Source organism: Columba livia, chromosome 2, assembly GCF_036013475.1.
Source record: "Columba livia isolate bColLiv1 breed racing homer chromosome 2, bColLiv1.pat.W.v2, whole genome shotgun sequence".
NCBI lineage: Eukaryota > Metazoa > Chordata > Aves > Columbiformes > Columbidae > Columba > Columba livia.
Genome location: NC_088603.1, coordinates 51,992,354 through 52,004,866, shown reverse-complemented (window position 1 = coordinate 52,004,866; position 12,513 = coordinate 51,992,354). Strand labels below are relative to the sequence as shown.

At 40.7% G+C, this 12,513-nt stretch overlaps 1 protein-coding gene across 48 annotated transcripts in view; it reads left to right on the top strand.

Annotated features, from left to right (window-relative positions):
• The window catches only part of ARPP21 (cAMP regulated phosphoprotein 21), a 200,448-nt gene that overhangs the window by 120,920 nt on the left and 67,015 nt on the right, over window positions 1–12,513 (top strand). For 32 of the 48 annotated variants that reach the window (XM_005500016.3, XM_065051898.1, XM_065051892.1 and 29 more), the window contains 3 exons: window positions 2,591–2,699; window positions 4,532–4,633; window positions 10,919–10,956. The exons of 9 other annotated variants lie outside the window; for them this stretch is intronic. In XM_005500016.3, the coding sequence (XP_005500073.2) occupies window positions 2,591–2,699; window positions 4,532–4,633; window positions 10,919–10,956 (249 nt within the window). The remainder of the gene's footprint in view (window positions 1–2,590; window positions 2,700–4,531; window positions 4,634–10,918; window positions 10,957–12,513) is intronic. 7 more of the 48 variants (XM_065051908.1, XM_065051906.1, XM_065051902.1 and 4 more) reach the window with 1 other exon arrangement.

Here is a 12,513-nt window from a genome sequence, read left to right as displayed (position 1 = left end):
ACAGGCACATGTAAATATCACTGAACTCTGATGTCTTCTTTAAAATAGTTTACATTTCTTTCAATTAAATGTCCGTTTCGGATTTTTAACGTCTGAGGGAGGCCTACAGCTTGACATGCCTGAAGGTGTTTGTTGCTCTGCTACCCCCTTTCTCACTTGACAGTCTTCCCTCAGGCTTTGCATCCTTATCAACTGAGACGGCCATGCTGTTTGCAGCCTCACTGGTAACAGTGACCCAGAGTTGCAGTGACAACTGGGAGAGAAGGATCTTCTTGTGGTGGTGGTACCACGGCACTCCATAATGCTCTGCACATTCGCAGAGTCTGCTTTTCATAACTGGAGATTAATCACCTACTGGGCTTGTAGATTAATTTTATTAACAGGCACATACGGGATCATTAGTTGAGGCTCATGGCTTGATCTAATGCTTCTCTTCTGACAAGTGGAAATGTTTTATATATAGTAAATGAAGGGAAAATGGGACTAAAAGCTGAAAATAATGCTATGAAGTATGGAAACCATGTTGTTGTTTAAATAAGTTAGTAGTTGGAGGAGACAATTTCCCAAATTGCTTTTTCAAGCTTTGTTTATCTCTAATTTTTGATTACTTTATTTTCCTCTGCATTTTAAAATCCAGTTATTTGTTATGCCTGATACATACTTCATTAGATGCTCAGCAGATAGTTTAAAACTATAAATTTTACACTGATCATTCAATTGCAGAAATTTTGTTTGTGCTTTAGCATGTAAAACCAGAAAAGTAATATTCCTCAGCTGTTCCTGTCAAAGCAGACTATTTGAGGGAATTAATCTTCATATCTGGCTGTGCAGGCACAGTGCTCATTAATGGGAGCAAAGGCAGAACAGCCCACCTAGCAATCCATTAATGGGGCTGTGTAGCCTTTCAGTTTGAGGAAACATCACTAATGACCCATTAGGTTAGAAAACTATGCAGAGAGCCACGGTCCTTTGGCCTTTCCCAAAAGAAGGCTAGTAGGGCATCCCAAGGGTCTCCTGACTTTCACATGTTACGCCATATATCTGTTATTGCTTGCACCTACAGATGATGGACAAAAGCTTCTAGAATTCTCAAAGTTTTTGGAAACTGGGCTGGTATGTTTTGTCGGTTTGTCATAAAAACACAAATTGCGAGCAGAAGTTAGAGTCCTTCAGATTCATACAGAAAGAAGCAGCTCTCCTGTATTTCTAACAGTTCATTACAAATGTTTCCTGCGCATCTGACAATGAACCGTAGTAGACTGTAATTATGGCATGAATATGTGCTGAATTTTGATTTGAATTCCATTGCTAATTAGTTAACTGCAAATCTGAATGCTATAACAACAAAATGGTGGCTGATTTACATATCTGGTTTAATTTTCCGTTCTGAAATAAGATGAAGCAGAGGTTTTTATTTTTAAGTTTGTAGAGGACTTTTATTTACAAAGTCACTGACTTCTGTAAATTCTGCCTTTTCATTTCTTCACAATCGGTCCATTGATGTCAGCGGACGCTTTGTTGTCTTGTTTATGTAGGTCTCTAGACATGAGCATCTCCTACCAGTACTGGTGTTAGCAGGTCCTTCAACACAGAGTGTAAGGTTTGTGTTCCTTGATAGAAACCTCACGGCATGACACAGCGTATTACTGCTTTTAAAAAGCAGCTTGTGCATTAGCCAGTCCCAGTTGGGTTTTAGCAGTATATGAACCCAAGCTTGGTTCTTCAGGGCATTGGTCACCCTATCAACATCTGTGGGGCTTAAAACATTACAGGTTTAAAACATTACAGGTTTAGGTCTGGGAGTGGTGCAGGCTGGAGACTGAGAGCTGTGAGGTGTTGGCAGTGACAGCAGATGCTTCTTAAAATTTGCTTTTTGTGCAAGGTGAAGTGACATGAGATGCAGCTTTTCGTGCAAGGTGAGAGCATGGAACAGAATCCTTCCAGCTTAAGAACCTGAAAATGTTGAGCTTTTCACCATTGGGATTTGGGTTCAAAAAAATAAATAAATAAAAATCTGGATGGGTTTAAATTTTTGAGCTGATTGATGTTCTTTGATCTTCATGGAGTATCTTCCCGACTTAAAGGTGATGAGATAATATTTTGTTCAAGCAAAACACCATCAGTCCCTCGAATTACCGATTTTGTTTATTAGGAGTGAGGAAACTCTTAGGTTTGGTTTTCAAGATTTCTATCAGTTTTTCCTTACTTTTAAAACCAAAAAGGCTTCACTAGGTGGCCATGTTGCCGGAGGGCATGGCTACCAAAGGAAGCAAATTAACATAGAATATGTTAATTTGTTTTCCCTGTCCTTCAGTCACAGTGAGGAGTGTCTAAATATTTCAGTGACTGAGATTTCGGATTCCCACTCCTTGCTACACAACAACAACAACAACAAAAGCTATTTATAGCAATAACAGTTAGCAGCAATACAGCAGCCTCAGACAGCTATAGGCAGCATCTCACCATGACCACAAATGTTAACTGCTTTTGCACTGAATGCCTCTGTGAAAACAAAGAGCACTGAGAAACAAAGATCAAAGCAAAACCAAAAGAAAGATTTTTTTATTGCTATGTTTTACTTTGCTGGCAGACCAGAGCAAAGGTTTTCTGAACATTTAAAAGATGAAAAAGGTGAAGAATCCCAGAAGCGATTTATCTTGAAGCGAGATAACTCTAGTATTGATAAAGAAGACAATCAGGTTGGTTCTCGGTTCGAGAGTTGCTGAAATTTGTTCTGTTTTTGAAGGTGGGCTGACTGATGTTATTGTTGTTCTTTTGTTGTTGCTCTCTTTCTCCTCCTCCCCCGCCCTCCTGCCCCCCTCCCCGCCTCCTTTGGCGTACGTACCACCCACCGTGGGTAGCATCGAGCCCCGGCGTGGCCGCTTCAGCCGTGGCAGTGTGTGGGTTTGCATGGGCGGTTTGCTTGGCGCAGGACTTGCTGCATGCCCACGGGAGGGGGGAATGCCGGCGGCTCTGGGCTGCGTGGAAGGATGTGTCAGTCGCATTTCTCAGTGTTTCGCCTAACTATGGCAGTCGTGCCGCTCCCTCCCGCTTTCTCCCTTCCCTTGTAACCTACTCAGAGTTGGATTTCAGTATGGACCAATGACAAACTGGTGTAGCCCAAAAAGGAGAGAGGAAAAAATAATAATAATAATAATAATAACAACAATAATAAAAAAAATGTCCTGAACAAATGTGATGGTGAGGCCAGGCTGATTTTTTTTTTTTTTTTTTTTTTTAAAACTATCCTAAATTAAGTTTTGACCAAAAATCTATTTCATCTTTTAGTTCCCTCCCTCCTCCTGTGCCCTCACCACCTTTTACTGTCTGTGTAACTTGCTTGTTGTGCATGTACTGTGGCAGACGTTACCCCTCTGTGTTGCCTGTGCCATAACACTAGCTTACCTTAGGTGAGCCCAATGAGTAGGGGAGTGCCAGGGAAATGTGTTTGTGCTGCCTTTAAAAGCGGGTGTTGTGCTGTTTCAATCCAGTGCAAGCTGTGTATGTGGAATATATTAACAAAAAAAATCCAAAATGGTTCTAATGTGAATTACTTTTATGAGAATGTTCTCACAGGTAAGAAGACAGCATGTGCTTTATTTGCTTAGGTTATATTTGCGGAAGGACCTGCCAGTGAGTCTCTCATTAATACTCTCCTTTGTGTTTTCAATAAAGGACTTATTTTTCCTTTTTTTTTTTTTTTTGCTTTTTATCCCCTTTTTTTCCTTGACTTTCAGTTGTACGTAGCAGCCTTGCCAGTTAGGCTGCATCTGAGTTGGCTTTGAAAGCAAACCCCAAGCGTTTTCAGGGTGTGATGAGCTTGGGAATCAGCCAAAGGAAGGCAGCATGGTCTAGCTCACCAGCTGCTGGGGTGCAGGTGGAGAAGGAAACCCAATGGCCAGTGAAGCATTTCTTGCTGGGGGTCCTCTTCTCTCCTCCTTCCCATGGCACAGCCAGTTTCTGCACTGTGGTTTACAGAAAGGCCATTCTTTTCCCAGCAAAACTAAGGCTGAGTGTTCCTTTATGGTGTGGAAATGGTTAAAACTGTCATGCCAAATATTTGGGACTTCTCCTCCTGGTACATGTAGACCATGTAGTGGGTTTCTTCTAGGGTTTGCAGCTTAGGTCTTACCGCCTAGTTTCCCTCTTTTCTTCCTCGATTTCGTAGGTAGTGCAGCGCTGCCTGCCCTCCTACATAGCCAGTAGGGAAGTCGAGAAATCTTAGCAGTTAAGAGCAATGGCACTTAGGCTTGGGCTGAGAACACCCGATTTTAGGACAGGGGATCCACCAAAGCCATGCAGAAAGCCTCGTTTTGACCAGTCACTCTACGAACCCACGTGTAGTATCTAACTGGATAACCTGAAACTCTTGGGTGCCCAGCCACACAGGACGCCTCATGCAGCAATGACAGCTATCGTTTTCATGCTTCATTTGTCTAAGTGAACATTTATTATTCTCAGCTGACAGTTACTTAATGGCAGTTTTTAACAGCTCAACTTATATAACCCTCCTGGTTTTCTTTCTGCTCAGCAAAACAGAATTCTTCCATTTAGAGATGACAGACGAAGTAAATCAATTGAAGAGAGAGAAGAGGAGTATCAGAGAGTGAGGGAGAGAATATTTGCACAAGATGTGAGTAGTTGTTTTAATTGCCTCTTTAGTGCCATACCTTTGCCGGTAGTTAGACAGCCTTGCCCCCCTCCAACACAAACACCGCAGCTGGACTTGCCCTGTGGAGCTGGAGGTGACAGGGAAGGACGATTGGCACAGAGGGTCCGAGAGCAGCTCAGGAGGTGTGCAGAAGGTTGGTTTCTGGAGAAGGAGGTGACGAGAGATGTAGGGAGAAGGGCAGAGGAGAGATGAGGCCCAGCATGTTGTCTAGGGAGTGCTCATCCCCTTTCTTTAAATGTTGGTGTGGTCTAGGTTTCCTTCTTTTTTTCCTTCTCTTTTACCAACCAAAGAGCAGTGATTTAAATGGACACTCTCAATAATTTCAAGTAGCTGTGTTATTTCAACTTTGTTTCAAGTTGAATCAAATTTTTAAGTGTCCTTCTGCACAGCCTTCTCATGGTTTTGTTTCTTTGGATGAGTGGCACTAATTCACTAAGAACAAAGAAAAGGCAGAGGTTAAACATGGAGTTGCATGGATTTTTTTTAAATTGCCAATTAAGGAACTGTATTTCTGCCATCAGAAAGAGGTGGTCATATTATTGATGATTTTACTCCGAAAGGAATAATATGAAACAGGCATTATAATTCCTGCCTTTACCAAAAAATAAGAACTTGCTCTATTGCTAAAAGAAAATGTTTAAATCTGAAACATCTGTAAGCAATACTTAGTGTTCCTGAAAAAGGAAGAAATTTGCTATAATACTGTAATGACAGGTTCCTAAAAGAAAAAAAAAGTCACCATTTTGTTGTTTTATCTCATATCTCAGTGGGAGCTCTTCCACTTAAAGGAATATAGGAATAAACCAAATTAAAACTGTTACTGAAAATCATATTTGGCAGTGTCCTTTTAAATTAAAGCTGTTCATATGTTACAGAGCGCTTGACACATCCAAGTTATTCTTTTTCAGCACAATACATTGTGTAGTTTTAAGGTGTGTGTTGTCTTATTTGTGAAAAGTAACTTTACTTTTTAATAAGTAGCTTGCCACATATAAATATTTTTAGCCTGACCTTTTCGTTCTTGACTGAGACAATTCAAGTCCAGGTAGAGGCCCTTTGTTTTACCTTTTGCTTTCAGCATGTGGGTCTGATGTACATACTGTCACAGTATATACTGTAGAGTTATTGAGTCACTCAAGGGCTGCAAAAGCCTCTTTGCAACCCATTTCCTATATGAAAGTTTCTGTTTCTGGCTTATTACAAAGGAGTTTGTACAAAACCAAAAAATCTTTGGGTTTTGAAGCAGACTTTGAATGAAGCACAGTGTTGTTTAAAAATATGATATGGAAAGTTGTTGGCAGAATCATGCAGTTTCTATCACAAGAAACAGCTAGAAGTGCCAGGCTGGAAAAAAGTGTGTTGAAATTCGCTCCACAATGCGCTGCTTTTTTTATCTTTAGATACTTGTTAAAGACAGGCAAGCGGTGGGCGTTTCAGTTGCCTGCAGCAGGAGGTTGTTGTGGTCCACAGGTTTAGCATCTCTGACTGGCAAGGCCTAAGTAACAGCGTAGTTTGTGGCTGGCATTTTAAATTGATTGGGAGTGAGTGTTTTTAAAGATGGGCAATGTTAGATATCTCTCCCTCTCTCTCTCGTATCCTCTCATTTGCTCTCTCTCCCTGCTATTGCAGGTGTTAGTGAGCATCATAGTGCAGTGAATTTCAGCAAGCTGTACTAATAATTGTAACAGGAATATATTCTTAGCTGAGCTTTTTTGAGTGGAGCAGATATGAGGAGTTTTTAGGATGATGACAGTGGTTGTGGTGGTGGACAATGTCATTTTTTTCAATTTTAGGAAAGAGAGAAATGGCTTCCTTTTATAGGTAGCCACTTACTGCATGGAAGACTTTATAGTTTTAAAGCCCTCTGCAATTGTTAATTAATCCAGTTCTCCCCAGGTTTCTCTGAGGTAGGTACCTAAGCGTTGTCATGCTGCAAATTACAAATGTAGAAAAAGAGACAGGGAGCGATTAATCATGTGGTATTTTTATTATATCTATACTGTTTACACTGCTGTAGTCAAACCTTTATTGGTGCCTTGCTAATGAACCACAGCAAATGGATTATAGATATTTCACTTTTAGTTAGAGTATGCATGAAGAGACCTTGCATGAGAGGTTTTCAAAGGGCAGCCCTGAAGGTCAACAGAACTTCCAGAACACGTTGCACCTAGCACTCCTCCCTAAACATGTTGAGGTGCCTAAAACTCTTTCAATATATATCAGCCCAAGAGTCAGAACTTTGAACAAAATTTAGGAGGAAAAGGCAGTCTGATTACAGGAGCAGAAAATGCTGTGCACGTTTCAAATGCTGTGAAAAATATCTTAACCTGGACCTCACATACCAGCCAATAGAAAGTTTGCTTGCCCTTCCTTTGATTTTACAGCACTCTAGCACATCGGATATCTTCATTTCCAAGTGGGAAGGTTTTAACAAAATAAATATGTTCATGAATAATGCCATCATTATCATAGTCCTTATGATGATTAGTCTGATATTAGTCAGTTTAAATTATACTTTCTGACAAGTTTTCCATCTGCTGTGTTGGCTTTAATAAATTTTGACAAGGGGAGCTGGAGGTTTTAATGACTCCTGTCATGTGTAGAGTCATAGCAAGTGGCAGGGATTAAGAAGCATGTTAATGTGATAACTTAATAAAAGGATCGGTAAAGAAGTAAATACATAATAAATATGATCGTTCCAGCTCACTGAAATAAGAACTTAAAAGTACACATTACACTTTTCAGGCTGCTAACATGAAATAGTGCTGTATGACCTCTGTTATACTCAAAGCTATTTTCAAGGGTTAGTTTGTTTGGGGTTTTTTTAGTTGCAAAGCCTACAACCTTCCATTTTGAAACATATTTTTATTGGAAACTTATTTTTACAACAATTTGTGAATTTTACAACCAAGTGCACTGGAGCAGAGGACCTGGTGTATCTCGCTCTTGCAAACAAATTGTTTCTTGTCTGAATTGCTTTGCTTGCTTTTAGCTGGTTGAAAAGTAATTGTCCAAGTAAGACAACAAACAATCTAAAAGAATTTTTAAAAAGTATATGTTGTTCTTTTCCTGTGCACTAATTCAAATTGTAGATTTAACAGAGAATCGCAGATGTATGTGTAAATGGTACACTACATTTGGCTTCTAAGCATGCAGAAAATTGATTCTAAAGACTAGCAATCAAATTATATAGAGGAAATTTCATTCTTTAAGGTTAACACAATGTATAACCTCATGAGGCATGATCATGTAAGGACCATCCATTGTTCATAAATGTATTCTCTAGTAATTATTGTGTATTCACTGAAAAACGTAGATGTTTTATTACTTACACAAATGCTAGACTTGCCCATGATACACATGAAACTTATTAAAGGAAATAGACCATGCTTTGTATTTTTTGTTGTTAATTGTAATGGCTATTTTTGACTAAGGAGATTTTTCTGAGAAGCCAGATCCTTTAGATAAAATAAATCATGATTCCTCTGTTTAAGAAAACACTGAGGATCTTTATCACTCACTGATTAAAGAGAGTCACAAAAGAAATATTTGAAAAGGTGGCTTCAGCCTGTCTTATCCTTCTAGTAGGAAAAGATTAGGAAGAAGAGGGTTTGAAATTAGTAACAACAAAACAAAGACATGCCTCATCTTGGCTACCATAAACTTGTAGCTACTAAAACTCCTGTTTTGCTGTACAGAGCCTTTGTTTGTGGCTGCAGATCAAGTAATAAGCATTAGTTGGAAGCCTGAGATCTATCATGTCTTGTTAACTGACATGAAAATGATTACCTGATGGTATCCACTGCAGGATATTGCTGCGTGTTAATAGTTATCTATGTTGGCTAATGTAATTAAAAAAAAAGAACAGCAACCCCCAGTATACCTAGTGCACTGGCAGAGCTGATGCACGTTTTCCAGTTGAGACTTAAAAAGGTTCTGGGAAATTGAAAGAGTGAAATACTTGTTTCATAAATGTCAATTAGTCATACAGAGCCACCCTAATGGAAATCTTGCACGCAGAGATCTCTGAGGAGGCAAATTTGTAGGTAATCTTACGTAACTTTTTTTCTTTTGTAGGTTTCTTGTCCATGTCTTTGAGCATACATGAGCCAAGCGTTTTCAGAATGTTTTACACAGCAGCTGTGCTGTGTACTTAAGCTGATCTTGTAGGAGCTAAATTGCTGTCCAGAGCTGCTTAGCCATCTGATTTTTAACAGTAAGAATAACATAATAAAAAAGAACCTGTCTTCTCTGCCTCTCAGACGCACACCTGTACTCAAAAATAGTTTCCAGGGATTGTGTGGCCCTGCACCAGCAACGTCAGCCAGGAAAATAAACGGAGTTAGTATGGACCCTGTCTTTAAGTCTATAATGCAGTTGATAGCGGTTCCCATTGAGACACTGAGAAGGGAGGAGACCTCTCCATTTGCCCCAGTCTCTTTAAAAGCTTGAAAAAATAAGGTACATGCCCATGTGCTTTTGCAGCTTTGTGGGGACACAGACCAGTACCCTGGTCAAACCAAAGGTTTTTACTCACTTGTCCCGGAAGCATAGCTATAACACTGCTTTTGAAATGTGACTGAAGTGAAGTCAATGCACAAATGCCTATCATGAACCTCAAAGTGAAGACACAACCCCAAAGTTGAGGTTGTACAAGCCCCTGGGGTGTTTTTGCTATGCTTGTAGGTAGTTATGCTGAAGTTTGTACAGCCACATTTGTTAAATAAACATTCTGAGTAAGGTACATAATATGAGAGAAGATGCAGTGTCTTAGTTCTACAAAGGGTCCTGGCAGTTTTAGGTGGAACAATTTGTGTCTCCTCTCAGCCTGGGGTGAAATCCTGTGTCTGCTGTAGCTGGTGGGAGTTTGGTCCCTGGCAATGGCAGACTTGCTCCTGGATATTCCAAGGCTTTGCGCTAAGGAGAGACGCGCTTGCCACGGATGCAATCTAGAGCCTTGCGTGTGTAGTAGGAGTGCAGGGTGGGAGCTCACCTGGGAATCCCATGGAACGGTCAGATGTTCCCTGATGTGCATGTTGGGTGGGTGAGTTACAGTTTTAAGGAGAAAACGCATTGCCTTCTCAGGGCTAAATTCCTTCCTTGTGTAAGTTGATGGGATGGCACTGGATGCAGTGGCAAGGGAGAATCTTGCCCATGCATCTGCTGGAGCATTGGAAATGAGCAGGGTGTTGCTTCTGGTGTTGGCTAGTACTCTTTGAGCAGGTCATTAGCTCACCCTTTTCAAAACAGAAATGTCCCAAATCCGTGCATATCCAATACCATTAAAATTTGACACAGCTAATGATGGCATTGCATTATTCTTCGAGCTGATGAGTCCTGCTTTTATAGAAGTAATGGGCATGATCTCCGGTGCCCTCCTCCCTTTGCCTGCCTTTTGTTTAAATTCAGTACAAGTCTTTTCTTCTGTACCTCATGGAGTTATAATCCAATGACAGCTACGAAGCACTTCGTGTAGTGAACATGAAATAGGAGGGAAATGAAAAATCAAAGAGAGAGAATTATTCATGGGAAATTGAGCACAGCTTCATTTCTCTGCATACAAAATTAAGCAATGCTAAAAGAATTACACACTTGCCCATAGGATTTATTTCTTCCAAGCCCTTCACCTTTCTCAGGATCTAAGTCTTCCAGCAGAGAACCTTTTTGCAATAGACAATTATTGTTAATATTATTATAAAGATTATTATCATAATTTCATATCTCATTGTGGGCATGACTGTTTCCTCTCCAACTGTAAAATGTGAAATCACACAGTATTTCTACGTACTGCAGTGTCTTCTCTCTCTTTGAAGAACTTTGTCAATTCTGCATGCCTTCCTCCTGTTTGTCCTTCCTACCTGCAGCTCTGTGCTATTCTGCAGTCTTATTTTGAGGTGGTAGGGCAGACCAGTGGAACCTTATATTATATAGGAAAAATGTTTTTCCCCTTTGAATTGTCAGTATTTTGCACATATGGCCTTCTTCTTATCTCAGGACTGAGAAGTTTCAGTTTGTTTGCAAACTGAGACCCCTCGTTGGCAAAGTGTTGTAATGCATGGAATTCATTTTACTGGCCTGACCTTATTCTTGACCTTTTTCCCCCTCTTGTCTTCTGCAAATGCAAATGATGCATGAATTGAAATCCCCTTAAGCCTGAACAGGGGAGGTAATTCTAAAATCAAGGAAGGAATTGGAACAGCAGAGCATATCTAGAACGTCTGATACAATGCCTTTTTTATTTTTCAGTCAGTTTGCTCCCAGGAAAACCTTTTTGTGGAAAACAGGTAAAATATAGCTTTTTGTGTGTGTGTTGAACTTAGCTGTTTCCCTTATTTTGTCTATCTGTAGTTCTATAGTTGTTTATCCTAATGCGAAGACTGTTGACCAAATTTGTAATTGATATTATCTGCAGTGCTTTTGTGCTTTAAGAGGAATGAAAAGAGACTGCCTTGCACTATTGTTTCCGAGCAGATAACGGTGTTACTGCTGCTTTCCCAAGACTTTGCATTTCAGTTTAAAAGGCAGATTGTGGGAGGGAGGGGAAGCCCACCGAAGGTTTCATTTCAAATGACAAACCTGTCTCTGGAGTGCCTTTAGAATTTAACGTATTGATCTTTAAAAAGCACTCTAGCAGTGTCTGGATGATGGTATTTATGAAACACCACGCTTGTGTTTCTGTTGTTTAACCTGCTCTCCCGTGGGGCTGAGCGGCAGCACTGACTTCACTTCTTGCTTGTGAAGCCTCGCACGTCCCCCAGACCAAACCTGCTTTGCTGCTGCATTGTGAATGTGATGAAATGGTGACATCTGAGCCACCTGTTGCTTTGCATTAATGCGTGATAGTTCTTACGGATGTTCTTTTTATTACAACGAATACACTTTAAACAAAGGGAAGAAGAAACCGTGTGTAAGATCTGCAAAATATGAAGTGCTAGCTCCATAGCAGCTGTGAATTAGCTTAACCGTGATGAAAATCTTAGAAATTGTGCGCCTTTAGGGCAGATAGGCATTTTAAACAAAACACTGGGAATTTCACTGGTGAGTGTTTCAGAAGTGCTAGTCCAAGTCTGTCCTGTGGAGATTTGAAACCTGTTTGTCATCCCCTTGAAGGACAGGAGGTTATCTTTCACAGTATTTCTGTCTCTGTCCGTCCTTACATCTGTGAGATGCTTTGATGGGTAAGACTGTTCACATAGAAAATGGCTCCCCAGTAATGGTACAAACCAGCTTTTCCGATGGACAGTCCTGTAAGTGCAAGGACGGAAGGCTCTCAGGAGGTAATGGCCACTGTCATCTAACCACCTTGTATTCTGAGAGCCAAGGATATTTCCTCAGCTGCTGCTTCTGTATCATGACTATGAAGATACGAAAATAAGTCAAAATTACAACAGAGGAACCTGAAGAGCAAAAAGCAGATGCTCTCATAAACCTACTTTTCGTCTCTGGAGAGACTGGGATAATAAATGTGACATATCTGTTCACATTCCCGAGTCAGTATGGAAAGTGCTCAGACACTATGCTTCTTGAGGAGACCTTTATGGGATAAACCATGAACTTCACAGCCAGGCCTCCACTGGTTTATGCCTTCAATCCCACACCTGCATGCAGGAGAATGAGGCCAGTTCTGGTGTTGGCACACGGTTTGCTTTGCTGAAACCTGTGAGCTGGCTGACCAGCTGTCCCAGTGTGAGGATGCATACCCAAGTGGAGACCAGTAAAAGGGCAGGTTGGAAACTGGGCTTCTGTTACTGCCTGCACTGTTGTTGTCAGGAGGGAGACTTCAGCTGCCTTCCTCAGAACGTGGCTTGTTCTTGCTGCATGCCTTACAGCTTTCGATCACG